Consider the following 14,767-nt stretch of genomic DNA (forward strand, 5'->3'; position numbering starts at 1 on the left):
TCTGACATGACACAGGTGAAAGTTACAAAATTCTGCCACCACAAGGCCAAGTTTAGGTGGATAACAGAGTCTGCACATCTTCAAACCTTTTACATAGTTACATAGTTATTTTGGTTGAAAAAAGACATACGTCCATCGAGTTCAACCAGTATAAAGTACAACACCAGCCTGCTCCCTCACATATCCTTGTTGATCCAGAGGAAGGCGATCAGGACCATAGTTTAAGAGACATATTTGACATTACCACTAGTTTTATGCTATACGCATTTGTGTCCTCAAATCATCACACTGAATGGGGTGGTCAGTATGGCAGAAGATGGCACACAACAGGTGGCAGCACGATGCACCGACACCCACTTCCCCTAATGTTAAAGAGAAACTCCAACCAAGAATTTAACTTTATCCCAATCAGTAGCTGATACCCCCTTTTACATGAGAAATCTATTGCTTTTCACAAACAGACCATCAGGGGGCGCTGTATGACTGATATTGTGGTGAAACCCCTCCCACAAGAAACTCTGAGGACCGCTGTACTTTTGACAGTTTGCCACAATGGCTATCATTCATAAAGGAGCTGTCGGTAAGGAGAATCAATGCGAGAAAACACCGCTGCCGGTATTTTAGACTTCTGGGTGGGCATTCATAAAAATGTATCCAGTTGCGATAGCAGTGCGGAGATTCCCTGAACTAGGCTGGCGGTAGGCAGGCGGTAGGCTTGCGGAAGCACAGGAAGCAGCAGAGTTGATACATTTCTCCGTGTTGTAATGTGGCCCTCACGTGTTTCAAATCTGCATGTTTGTAAGCAGTAAAAAAATGAGGAAATCAATACTTGCTGTATGCTTGCGTTTGTACTGGCGGTCTTCAACATTTCCATGAAGACGGCAGGCAGTTACAGATCTATGTAAGCAAGCACATGTACTTTTCTGGCTTATGCACGTGTGTACCATTTTATCTTTTTTCACTAATTTTCTAGTAGAGTGACAATATATTTAAAGGGAATGTCCGCGGTGGTTAAAAAACAAAACATCTACTTACCTCAATCTTCCTCCAGCCCCTTGCAGCCAGCCTGTGCCCTCGCCGTGGCTCCGCTCCCCCCTGGTGGCTCGGGGTCCCCTCCAGTACAAGAGGCCTACTTACGCTCCAGCGTGCGGCTCATGGAGTCGCACTGATGTCATCCGGACTGTACTGCACAGGCACGTAAGTTCTGCGGCTGCGCAGTACAGTCCGGATGACGTTAGTGCAACTCAGTGAGCCGCATGCTGAAGTGCAATAGGCTTATTGTACCGGAGGGGACCCCGGGCCACTGGCGGGGAGCAGAGCCACGGGGAGGGCACAGAACGGCTGCCAGGTCCTGGAGGAAGACCTAGGTAAGTAGACATCCTGGACCTTCCCTTTAAAGAGACACTGCAGCGGTAAAAAATTATGATATTATGATTTGTATGTGTAGTACAGATAAGAAATAAAACATTAAGATCAGATACATCAGTGTAATTGTTTCCAGTACAGGAAGAGTTAAGAAACTCCAGTTGTTATTCAAAGTGGTGGAGAGGGCTGTTTTCTGACTTTTATTATCTCAACTGTTATTGAACTATTTACTTTTTCTCTGCCAGAGGAGAGGTCATTAGTTCATAGACTGCTCTGAAAGAATCATTTTGAATGCTGAGTGTTGTGTAATCTGCACATATTAGAGAATGATGCAATGCTAGAGAAAACACTATATACCTGAAAATAAAAATCTGAGAATAGTTTCTTTGCTGCTAATCTTCTAGTAATTATTCATAGTACACAACCAACTCATTATATCATATTTTTTTTTTTCGCTTCAGTGTCTCTTTAAGTGGCAGTGCCCATCCTTACATTTTTATTTGTTTTATCTCTAAATACATGCACCCTTCCCCATCTCCCATTATGACTTGTCATATAAGTTTACTGTTTGTGCACATTCACAGTGTATATTTAAAAGCATGGTGTATTTGCTGTGCCAACCCATGCCACCGAAAGCTACAAGCAAGCACCCTTTTTAAGCAAGACAGCTGTTAGCTGTTGGAGCTGCCAGCCCATCTACTCCAACCCCATCCACTGGCCTGGGTATTCCACATTACACAGGTAACTTTCAGATGGCAACCAGCTAGTGCAGGGGACACATTCAGGTATCCACTGGAGAAATCCCCCCCCCCCCCATTAAATCTTAATAATCGATGTGGCTTACAACTAAGACCATGTTTCAGATTTTGGCCTCTTACGTGATTGAGTTTGACACCCCTGCTTAAAAGCAGGGGGGATTAAAGGACTACTCCATGAGCAGTCTACGACCCAATGGCTCCTCACAAACAATATTGGTAATTAATGCATTTTAAGGTGTACCTGAGATAAGAGGAACCACAGGGAGGGGGCAGTGCCAACTCCACCCCCTCGCACGATCATCAGTGTTATTACTCAGCACAGCGTGGTGCTGGAAGGGATAAGTGTCCAATCCACATAGGGTGATGGCTTTGCACAAAGAAATGCAAGAACAGTACATTGTCAGAATGCGCAGTGCAGAAGTGTGCCCATCTATGCACTGTCTGATGTCCTTGCATATCACACACTGATACATGTTCCTGAAATCAGCTCAACGTGAAAGTGTGCTCAGACTCTGTCTTTGGCCTGGTGCACACCAAAAACCGCTTGCAGATCCGCAAAATGCTAGCAGATTTTAAAACGCTTTTTCTTCTTTTTCTGTAGCGTTTCAGCTAGCATTTTGCGGTTTTGGGAAGCGTTTTTGGTGTAGTACATTTCATATATTGTTACAGTAAAGCGGTTACTGAACAGCTACTGTAACAAAAAACGCCTGGCAAACCGCTCTGAAGTGCCGTTTTTCAGAGCGGTTTGCGTTTTTCCTATACTTAACATTGAGGCAGAAACGCATCCGCAATCCAAAATCTGCAGCAGCCCGGGAGTATGCGTTTCTGCAAAACGCCTCCCGCTCTGGTGTGCACCAGCCCATTAAAATACATTACCCAAGCGGATCCGCACCCGCAAGCGGATCGCAAACCGCAGCCGAACCGCTCTGGTGTGCACTAGGCCTATCTGTCTTTACAGTATCAGACCCAAGGCTGCTGGATCAAGGAAGAGTGCTCATCTTGGCAGACAGGGGTCCCTGGGCTGGGCAAAACAATTAGATTGGGCTCTTTACCCGCTGACATCACAAACTTCAATTTTTCAAAATGCCATGCAGCTAATATTCCAGTTCCTCAGCACAGCTTATATTCCAGTTCCTCAGCATAATTACCCACTACAAGTAGAAACCAGTCATTATTTTACCCGAGGAAGTGGAGGCATGCAGCCAAATGAGCATTGCCTTATTTCACCTTAAATAGTTGGGCAATGCTTTCCTAGGGTTTATAGAAAGAATCAGAAACATAAAATACAAGTCTAATGCTGGGGATACACAATGCGATTTTTTTGGCAGATAGTTGGCTCGATCATTTCCGACAGGTCCGATCTGATTTTTGATCGTTCATCTGACCGATTTGCATAGAAGTGATCAGAAAATTGATCAGAAAAAATAATCGAAATCAGATCGGACCTGTCGGAAATGATCTATCGAGCTATCTATCTGCTGAAAGAAAACTCATTGTGTATTCCCAGCATAAGGGCTCATTCACACTATGTGTAGAGACTTGCAGTACACAACATGCTTCATGATTCTCCATTGCTGAAGAACAATTGAGAGCCTGTGAAGTAGACTGGAATCTTTAAAACTGTAAAAACTGTTTACCATTAAGCCAAGTACACATATCCAAGTTTGATTGATCAATGACTGGCCAATTTTATCACTTCTAGGTATTATGAAAGCTTAAAAGAATAGTTATCAGGCAAAAAAGCCCCCCCCCCACTCTACTTTACCTGGGGCTTCCTCCAGCCCATTGCAGCTGACATGTCCCACGCCACAGCTCTGCGCTCAGCTGCTGGCTTGGGGTCCCCGCCGGTGCAGAGGCTGACCTCAAGGTCACCTTTACTGTGCCTGCACTAGCGCCACTGTCAATCACTCCCACGTTGTCCGTATTGTACTGCGCAAACACAGAACTAGCGTGCAGTACACTGCGGACAACGTGGACTGGATTGACAAGCGCACTAGAGGAGGTCGGCCTCTGCACTGGAGGGGACCGCAAGCTGGCGGGTGCGATCAATGATGCTACGACGGACGTGTGGGCTGCAAGGGGCTGGAAGAAGCCTCTGGTAGTAAAGCCGGCGGGGGGAGGGTGGTTTTTGGCCGATTACTTCTTTAAAGAGGAACTGTAACCAATGATTGAAATTCATCTCAATCAGTAGCTGATATCCCCCTTTCCCACCAGAAATCTGTACCTTTTCTCAAACGGATCATCAGGGACATCTTTGGCTAATATTGTGGTGAAACCCTTCCCACAGTGTGATGTCAGCACCTAGGTACTGACAACACACTGTGGGAGCCTTGTTGCATTGTGGGTAATAACAGCTGTTTCCAACTGCCAAAAAAGCAGGATCTCCTCCCCCAGACATCCCCTTGCCAGCAGTAAAAATGTCGCCATGCCATGTGATAACCATCAGAATTTAGAGAACCCGAGGTGGGTTTGATAAATCCTATTAGGACACAGAGGCACATTCTGTATACAATGAGCAGCCTCTGTGTCCTTACAGCGTTCCTCTAGCTCCCCCCAGGCTCTGATGTCCCCCATTAAAAAAATCACCAGGCTAGCGACACACAGATTGTCGCTAGTCTGTTATTTACCTCTGCTTGCCATTCAGTGCTGCTCCCCTGCCACCTGTATAGCGCGGCTCCCCACCTATGTCTTTTCCCTCCCAGTCTCTGTAAGCTTCCTCTAATCGGAAGTGGGGAGCCGCGCTATACAGAAGGCAGGGGAGCAGCGCTGAATGGCAGGCGGAGGTAAATAACAGGCAAGCGACAATCTGTGTGTCGCTAAGCCTGGTGATTTTTTTAATGGGGAACAGCAAAGCCTGGAGGGGACCTGGAGGAACGCTGTAAGGACACAGAGGCTGCTCATTGTATACAGAATGAGCCTCTGTGTCCTAATAGGAGTTATCAAACCCACCTTGGGTTCTCTTTAAATCTGGGAGAGGAAAGATATTACAACGGGCAAACACTGACAAAATCATTAATAATTATTGTAAAAATTAATTACGTCACTTTCATTGCAGTTCCTCTGTTCATAGTATTCAAATTTTGGTGGTCCTCATACAAAAATTTGCTAATTATTGGCCAATCAAAATTGGATGTGTGTACACACTTTAAAGTTGGCTGATGGTGTAATGGTTAAGGGCTCTGCCTCTGACACAGGAGACCAGGGTTCGAATCTCGGCTCTGCCTGTTCAGTAAGCCAGCACTAATTCAGTAGGAGACCTTTGGCAAGTCTCCCTTACACTGCTACTGCCAATAGAGCGCGCCCTAGTGGCTGCTGCTCTGCTCTGGCGCTTTGAGTCCGCAAGGAGAAAAGCGCAATATAAATGTTATTTAACTTGTCTTGTCTAAAGCCTGGTACAGTGCTAGTTCAGGTGCACTGCTGCAGCTGCGCAACCAACATTCCACTCACCATTCTATGATCTGACATGACACAGGTGAAAGTTACAAAATTCTGCCACCACAAGGCCAAGTTTAGGTGGATAACAGAGTCTGCACATCTTCAAACCTTTTACATAGTTACATAGTTATTTTGGTTGAAAAAAGACATACGTCCATCGAGTTCAACCAGTATAAAGTACAACACCAGCCTGCTCCCTCACATATCCTTGTTGATCCAGAGGAAGGCGATCAGGACCATAGTTTAAGAGACATATTTGACATTACCACTAGTTTTATGCTATACGCATTTGTGTCCTCAAATCATCACACTGAATGGGGTGGTCAGTATGGCAGAAGATGGCACACAACAGGTGGCAGCACGATGCACCGACACCCACTTCCCCTAATGTTAAAGAGAAACTCCAACCAAGAATTTAACTTTATCCCAATCAGTAGCTGATACCCCCTTTTACATGAGAAATCTATTGCTTTTCACAAACAGACCATCAGGGGGCGCTGTATGACTGATATTGTGGTGAAACCCCTCCCACAAGAAACTCTGAGGACCGCTGTACTTTTGACAGTTTGCCACAATGGCTATCATTCATAAAGGAGCTGTCGGTAAGGAGAATCAATGCGAGAAAACACCGCTGCCGGTATTTTAGACTTCTGGGTGGGCATTCATAAAAATGTATCCAGTTGCGATAGCAGTGCGGAGATTCCCTGAACTAGGCTGGCGGTAGGCAGGCGGTAGGCTTGCGGAAGCACAGGAAGCAGCAGAGTTGATACATTTCTCCGTGTTCCGCTCTACTGCAGCTGCCTGGGAGGTCTGTGTCTCCATTCACTTTACATTGATATCGCCACATCAGAGGGAGCGGTACTTCCCGACCTCATACCGCTTGCGGTATTCTTTATGAATTTACATTTTGTTACATTTGTTCCGATAATCACCGCACAAGGCGGTGATTTATCACTCTGCTCGGTAGTGTCAGTTTTTCATGCGGAAAGAGGCTTTATGAATTCAATACTTTCCGAGTGTTCGGTAAAGTCAGCTGTTTTAAGCATTTCCGCATGCGGAAATGCTTTATGAATGATAGCCAATGTAACAAGGTTCACAGACAGGAAATAGCTGTTTACAGCTGTTTCCAACAGCCAAAACAGCTAGCAGCAGCTACATAACCTGCCCACAGCAAAAATTTCACCATGTAATAAATGTCAGAATGTAAATTGGGGAGAGGAAAGATTTTACAATGAGCAAACACTGACTAAATCATTTATACATAATTATTGTAAAAATGAAACACTTTTTTATTACACTATTTTCACTGGACTTCCACTTTAACAAACCCTTAAACAACATTGTACGCATTCAAATATCATTTGAAAATAGCTGTATGATAGCACAACCATGAAAAAGTTACCTTGGGAGGTTTGGTGCTGATGCAGATGTGACCACAGCTGTTGGTGAAGAAGGTGTTGATGGCTGCGGAGAGTCTGGGGCACGGGGTACTCTGCCCATTCTATACCAGATGCCCATATTGTTTAGCTCCCTATAAGCAGACATACAGGTACTCAGTCTCAGAAAAAAATCTGCAAACATTTTGTAACATTTTTGCTCTATACCCTGAATCCTTCTCCAATTCACCGTTCCGGCTCTTGGTCCCTCTTAATCTTCTGCCCAGGAGTGTGACCAAGCGGAAACACATTTACAATGGGCATGCACGAGTATGGTCCGCACATGCCTAATGAGGCATAGCCACTCACGTGTGCCTTTTTCCTGCATGCACAAGCTCTTCGTTCTACTAGCTATGTGCAGATCATCCTTGTGGAAGTCCTGTGTGAATGTGCTCCTCAAACCCACCAGGCCGAATATGTTTAGAGGGGCCTAACTCTGGAACAGTGGGTTGGTGAAGGATTTGAGAAGCCTCTGGACCAGGGCTGTGGAGTCAGTACAAAAATCATCAGACTCCAACTGTTCAGTTTATGAAACATCCGACTTCAGGTACCCAAAATTGCTCCGAGTGACTCCTCGCCTTCACAGCCCTTGCAGAGCTTTGGAGTGGGTACAAAAATCACCCCACTCCAACTCTGACTCCTCAGTTTATGAAACCATCATCTGACTCCAGGTATCCAAAAATTGCTCCTAATCAGACTCCGACTCCACAGATCTGCACTGGAATTCCCGCTAATTGTTTGTTTTTTTAACCCCACCCCAGGACCCAGCAAAAATACACATCAGTGGAACCCTTTTCCTGAAATGAACCACCATGAAGCGCTTCCAGGTGATGCATATTGCTCCCACAGCCATTCATTGCTGGAAAACAAAGAGGACCAGGAACACCGTTCCTGGGAAGCCATTATTTGATAATTTTGGCTCTATGCAGCCAATCTTTGGCAAGGTGATGGGGCTTGCTTCACCTCCCACTTCCATGTCCCCCACTGATGGCTCCATAGTGACAGAGTCACACATATCAAACATCCTGCCAGCTCCAAAAATAAACCCCAACTCTTTTGCTGATGGTGTATAGCCTCTATTTTGTACCACTTCTAAGCAATCCATAATTCTTCACTGCGCTCTATCCAAAACTAGAGAAACATTGAGGATAGAGATGCAGTGGTCTTCTTAGCATTGCCTAAGGGACGCAGCGATAGATCAATGTGTAAAATACCAGTGAGAAGCTTGTACTCACCCAATGAAAGTATACTGTGGTGGGGCTTGTTTAGAGCGGCTCAGAATTCGAATGTCACAAATGGCAGCTTCCGTGGAGTCTCGTGGAATGAATTTTATGCACAGTCTCTTTTTTCTAAAGGCAACTTCCTCTGGTAAGAAAAAATGCAAAGGTGTCATTATTAGATGTGTGCAGTAGGCAACATATGTTACTCATCAGCATTGCTTGTCAGATTTCTGAATGGGGAGTGCGCGTTCTTTTAAGTTAACATTAAAAATCACCCAAATCAGAATGCCAATGTAAACCTATCCACTGAAGCTGGAAAAGTCACAGGCAGAAGAAGACTGCAGACTCATTGACAGGAGAGGACTCAGGGATGTAAGATACAGTCTATATATTATCTACAATGTTGGTTGTTAGGTAAGCTCTGTCGCCACCCACCTCAATAGCATTTTGCCCCATCATTGGGCAGGAATCGTTAAATATCACAACTGACTAAGAGCACAAAATATTGTAGACATCACAGCAGATTGTCAAGATCTTCTTCTCAACAGGATCTAAAATAGGTCTCTGAAGTCTGGATAACAGGAAGACAGGATTGACATACCGTATAAGCCACACGCCCCAAGGTTGTACGCCTCTGGGACAAAATTCGGTCACCTGTAAACTAACTTCTTCACCTACATGTCTCACCTGACGCTAACATTTTTTTTTTTTAGGATTAAAGTTAGACTCTGTCAGGAACCGGCACGCCTGCGTATACGGTTCCTGACTGCGGGTTTGACCAGATTGAGAGGGGAAGCAGCCTTAGTCGAGCTACCACAAGGCTGTGACCCCTCAAACACTTCTCACTGCCACCACTAGCTGTTGCTAGACACGTCCACTCGTGTTCGGGTCAGCTTTGCACTTTAGGCCGAATATGGGAACGCCACGCACACACACACACAGTTGCAATCTTACACTGCAGTGAAGCAAAACCACAAACAGTCGTTCCGAACGATACTGTTAGCCACTCCGAGACTTCCCACTCTGCTGTCGAGCGCGGAAGTGCCCCATACACACAATGCAATTACAATCTTATACGGTAGTGTTGCTCAATCATACAATCAGGCATGGACTTATACACCGTTATACTTCAGTCTCCTCTACTAGGCTATGAGTGTTAGTTTAGTACAACAGAAGTCAAACTTATGAAATAACGATTTAATATTCCAGGAAAAAGTGGAACAATGCAGAAAATAATATATACAAAAGATTTACAAAAACAAAGTAACAGTTACAAAATAAAAGTTACAAGGATACACACAAAACAAGTTGCAAAAATAAAAGGGAAATAAACGTAAAGTGAACTTTTACCAGCGCAAATGTCCAACCGTGGAGGGACACGGATTTACCGATTCAATCGGGATCAGCTCTGGCGATGTGCTACCCCTCAAGAGAAGATAATTTTTAGGCATCTGGCCCTACTTTTTATACTGGGATATATGCCTGGAGGCTGCAACTTCATTGGGAAGGGGAGGAACTAGTTTTAATTAACTTTTCAGACATCATTTAATTCCCAGAGATCTAACTTTCACATGTAAAAGTGTATTTTCGCGCACACATCAAAGACTTTTTGAGTAAGGCTGTCATATGTAAACTCCTGGCTCAGGCTGGTGTGGTCTGCAGCCAGTCTAGGTGACACATCTGAGACAGTATTCAGACAAAAGGGTCCGACCACCTGTATAGGCTTCAAAGCAACTGTGTTTCCTAATTAGAAGCAGACAATGGTAGCTTCCCCCTGCTGGACAATGAATGCAGAGTTAATTTACATCTACATACAGACTCACATTAGTCTTCAGTTTCCTCTGGCCAGGTGACCAATTACCCTGAAGCCAGCTGGCTTCGATCAGACGTACACATGAACTAGGCAGAAAAATGAAAGAATATGTTCCTGTATTGTCCTTAACATCATCAGCACCCCAATATATCACCACAGACTCTACTTCTCATGCCCAGCACAATCTTGCTCAGTTTATGGCCACTGGTGTTAAAGAGACTCCGTAACAAAAATTGCATCCTGTTTTTTATCATCCTACAAGTTCCAAAAGCTATTCTAATGTGTTCTAGCTTACTGCAGCACTTTCTACTATCACAGTCTCTGTAATAAATCAATGTATCTTTCCCCTGTCAGACTTGTCGGCCTGTGTCTGGAAGGCTGCCAAGTTCTTCAGTGTTTGTGGTTCTGCTGTGAACTCCCCCTTCCAGGCCCCTCTATGCACACTACCTGTGTATTATTTAGATTGGGGCAGCTTCTCTCTTATCTTTTACAAGCTGGATAAATCGTCCTCTGAGCTGGCTGGGCTTTCACATACTGAAGAATTACAGACAAGGGCAAAGCTGTTTGCAGGAAGAAACGAGCAGCCTGAAACTTCAGTGCATGAGAACAGGGGGAAAGAAACACACAAATGATCTCTTGAGATTCAAAAGGAAGGCTGTATACAGCCTGCTTGTGTATGGATGTATTTTCAATGTGTGGACATACTGTACATCAACCTACTTCCTGTTTTGGTGGCCATTTTGTTTGTTTATAAACAAACTTTTTAAAACTGTTTTTAACCACTTTTAATGCGGCGAGGAGCGGCGAAATTGTGTCAGAGGGTAATAGGAGATGTCCCCTAACCCACTGGTATGTTTACTTTTGTGCGATTTTAACAATACAGATTCTCTTTAAAACTCACATAGCTGCTGAATGGTACTCTCCCAACCTTTCTTTCTCCAAAGTCATAGACAGAATTAACCGTATCCTACTATGTGAACAAATTTACGCCATTATCAATGATAGGATGCCGTACTTTCAAAAGGTGTGGGACCCATGGATTGCTCATTCTCTCTCTACAGGGGTTCCATCTCAAGTAATAAGCTAATCTTGTGCTGCATCGCTTATAGCTTATGCACTGTGATGCTGGATCCACACCATACAATTTTCTGGGAGATTTACCTGCCAGATCGATTATTTCCAGCATTTCCGATCTGAGGATCAATCGATTTTCTGAGCGATTTTCTGATCGTTTTCCGTTCACTTTTATGGCAATCGATCGGAAAATCGCTGAGAAAATCGATCGATCCTCAGATCGGACATGCTGTAAATAATCAATCTGGCAGATAAATCTGCCAGAAAACTGTATGGTGCGGATCCAGCATGAGTCTCCAAGGACTGGGAAGGTGGGATAGGGATCATTTTGCTTAAACATATGTAATCATGTACTTTGCCTCATGTGATGTCGTCTGTGATAACATGCTCTTTCCTTCTTTTCCTGTATTTTGCTGAAGACTTTTGCAATATTTGCAATATAAACAATTGCAGTGTTTCTGTTTTATATTCTTTTCATAATTATCATATGGAGGTCATGTTAGACCTCCAATTCACATTGTTTGTATCTTGTTATCTGAAATTTGGCACTCTGTGCCTAATAAAAGTCTTTTAAAACTAAAATGTACTTGAGCCAAAGTTTGCGTCAAAAATCCTGTCTACCTAAGGAGAGAGAAACCTCAGTATTTTATACAGCATACATGTCAAACTCTGACCCGCGGGCCAAATTTGGCCCCCAGAGCCATTAAATTTGGCCCTCAAGTGGTTTCTCCACTTTGCATTATGTCTGGCCCACTCTAGACCACTAGGGAAGCTATATTGGAGGTAAAGCCCTAGAACACCAAGGAAGCCATATGGTGGAGTTAGGGGGAAAGCACTAAACACCAGGGAACTGTATAGGGGAGGGAGGACCGCTACGCACCAGAGAACTTTATTAAGGGGGGGAAGATGGCCAGTAGACATTGAGGTTGGCCCGCGACTTGGTCCCAGTGTTCAATTTTGGCCCGTGACTAGGTCCCAGTGTACAATTTCGGCCCACTTTGTATTTGAGTTTGACACCCCTGCTATAGAGGCTTCTCAAGGCATTCTCTGGTCTCCCATTGCCACAAGCAAACCCCTAAAGATTAATGTGATCGGGGCCATGCTCTGCTTTAAGCACGAGTGCGGCTGCGGAGGCGCTTGTGTTATTGTACAGCAAGCAAAAGAAGAATCGCACACCACCGAAGAGGTGCAGGACCATAAACACAGTCAATAGCAAATTTAGAAGGTCCGCACACTCACTGTAGACCAAGTCCACTTTTATTCAATGAATGTGACACAATTCCATTCCATAGACCAACGGTTCATTTTGGGGACCCGGGGGGGTCCCCTTTGTCAAGGTAACAACACAGAATGGTGACAACACGTTCATTGAATAAAAGTGGACTTGGTCTACAGTTAGTGGGCGGACCTTCTGGATTTGTTATTGACTGCGTTACTGTACAGGCATGGCCGCCGTCTAGATCAGCTGGAGGGTCCCGTGCAGAGGACAGTGTGAGAAGCCTCTGGAGGATCCTTAGGTAAGTGTGAGATTTCACCAAAGCTTTGGCTTGGGTTTTTTTTAAACCTTCTGGGCGATAATCCCAAGCTGAGCTCGAGGTAAGCCGCCGCGGAGGATTTCTCAGGCCCTGGTGGGCCGATTTGCATTTTTTTTTGTTTCACTTTGCTAGCTGCGTGTACACGCCGATCGCCGCCACTCTGCGCCGATTCGCTGCTACCCGCCGCGTTAGAGGGTCCCCCCCGCCGAGACCCTGTGCGCAGCCTGGCCAATCACCACCAGGCAGCGCTAAGGGGTGGATCGGGACTCCCTCCGACAGGATGACGTCATCCCCATCGTCGAAGCCAAACCGGAAACCCCGTTCTGAACGGGATTTCCTGTTTTCTCTGATCGCCAGAGGCGATGCGCCGCCTCCCTGGCGATTTTATTGCATCGCCCAGGAGGTTAAAGTGAACAAGAGACGAAGCACCCTCATGAATTTTACCATATATATCAGTGGGAACATTAGAGAAAACCCCTACCCTGCTCTCGGTTTCATTCTACACTGTTCAGCCTGCTTCTAATCAGCCCTGATAAAATCCATGACTAAGCATTCAATCTGGCTTTGCTATAATAACTCAGCTATAATGATTCCTGAGCAGAGCCACAAGGGGGCAGGCTTGGGCTTAATAAGACATCAGAGAAGACAGACTCCGCTATAATGATTCCTGAGCAAAGCCAGACTGAATGCTCAGTCGGGGATTTTATCAGGGCTGCTAACAAGCAAGCTGAGCAGTGGAGAATGAAACAGAGAGCAGGGTAGGTGTTTTCTCTAATGTTCCCACTGATATATATGGTAAAATACATGAGGGTGCTTCGTCTCTGGTTCACTTTAAGTATCAGTTAGCTAAGGAGCTGCGAAGCGAAGTCAAAGCACTATATATAGGCATACAATTCATCCACTGAGCTTTCATTTTTGACTTAGGATGAAGCTTACGATTTTGCTAAGAGGTTGTTCATATGACATAAGTACGGTTTTAAAAGCACACTCGGTCAAGTCACGATTAACAGAGGAAGGAACTCACGTGTGTCCACTGTCTCCTGGATAGGGATGAAGCCAACAGGCAATGTGTCTTTGATATCTATCAGTTTCATATCCACCAGGACATTCCCCAGGTGACTCTGTGTGACGAGACAAAGAGGTAAGAACGTGACACAGTGACACATATGCCAAAAGATTCACAAGAACATGGAGGAAATTTAAGACTTACGTTTTCTCTGGAGAAGGCTCGGGTGAAACACAAATATCTTGTCACCTTGGACTTAAATAAACCATCTTTCCACAAATCAGCATCCAGGCCATCTGTTGTTTGAGAAACCTGTGAGGCGACACAGAACAAGCAGGTGTCAGAGAATAAAACAAGATGGAATGCAGTTGCCGTGTAACTTTACGATAGATGAGTCACAGGCTAAGCTAGTGAAGATGTAACCACATCCAGGCTGCCTGAGGCTATACATTGTTGTGGTGAAATGTGGTTTGGTGAGCTAAATGGCAATATATCTCTATTTCAGGGATATGGGTCAAGACCTTTTTCCAGTTCTTTTAGTGTTTTGATAGTGTCAGATATAGGCCAGTACTGGTTTTACACACCAAGGCTGAATCCAAAAAGTTTATTATTTATTATTACTTGTTTTCATTATATTCTGTTTTTTTTAATGCACAGATTGCTTTGAGTGACATCTCTCCTGCAGCTTGTTTTTGCTGCAAATGAAATTAATAAATTTTTGTTGTATTTTGTCTAAACGATTCTCTGTACTCATCACCTGTGAATGTTAAATCCTCAGTGGTAAATCTTAATTGATAAACAGTGAGGCCTTGAACCCACTAAAAAAAAAAATCGCTGCAGCGCTTTAAAATTGCCACAGCGCTGTGTGCAGTGATTCCAGAGTGTTTGCAACGGCGATTTCCTGACGCATGGAGGCGCTGTACAGTAACCTGTTTTGTGATTTTTTTTTTATAAAACTATTATACTTACCAGACGTCCTCCTTCCATCCATAGCCCCATCCCCTAAAGGAATAGGTCATAGGTGCTTCTCTATGACCAATCAGAGAAGCGCCTGTGATCTCTTTCTTTAGAGGGCGTGGCTACGAACAGAAGAAGGAAATACAGAGACCCACTAAGTATAATAAA

General features: G+C 44.6%; 1 protein-coding gene across 7 annotated transcripts in view; it reads right to left on the bottom strand.

Moving 5' to 3' along the window:
• Nucleotides 1–14,767, bottom strand: part of MVB12B (multivesicular body subunit 12B) — a 245,602-nt gene that overhangs the window by 122,372 nt on the left and 108,463 nt on the right. For all 7 annotated transcript variants that reach the window (XM_068248176.1, XM_068248171.1, XM_068248175.1 and 4 more), the window contains 4 exons: nucleotides 13,847–13,954; nucleotides 13,661–13,757; nucleotides 8,230–8,359; nucleotides 6,961–7,089 (listed from right to left, as the gene is read on the bottom strand). In XM_068248176.1, the coding sequence (XP_068104277.1) occupies nucleotides 6,961–7,089; nucleotides 8,230–8,359; nucleotides 13,661–13,757; nucleotides 13,847–13,954 (464 nt within the window). The remainder of the gene's footprint in view (nucleotides 1–6,960; nucleotides 7,090–8,229; nucleotides 8,360–13,660; nucleotides 13,758–13,846; nucleotides 13,955–14,767) is intronic.

This window comes from Hyperolius riggenbachi, chromosome 8 (assembly GCF_040937935.1).
Source record: "Hyperolius riggenbachi isolate aHypRig1 chromosome 8, aHypRig1.pri, whole genome shotgun sequence".
NCBI classification, from domain to species: domain Eukaryota; kingdom Metazoa; phylum Chordata; class Amphibia; order Anura; family Hyperoliidae; genus Hyperolius; species Hyperolius riggenbachi.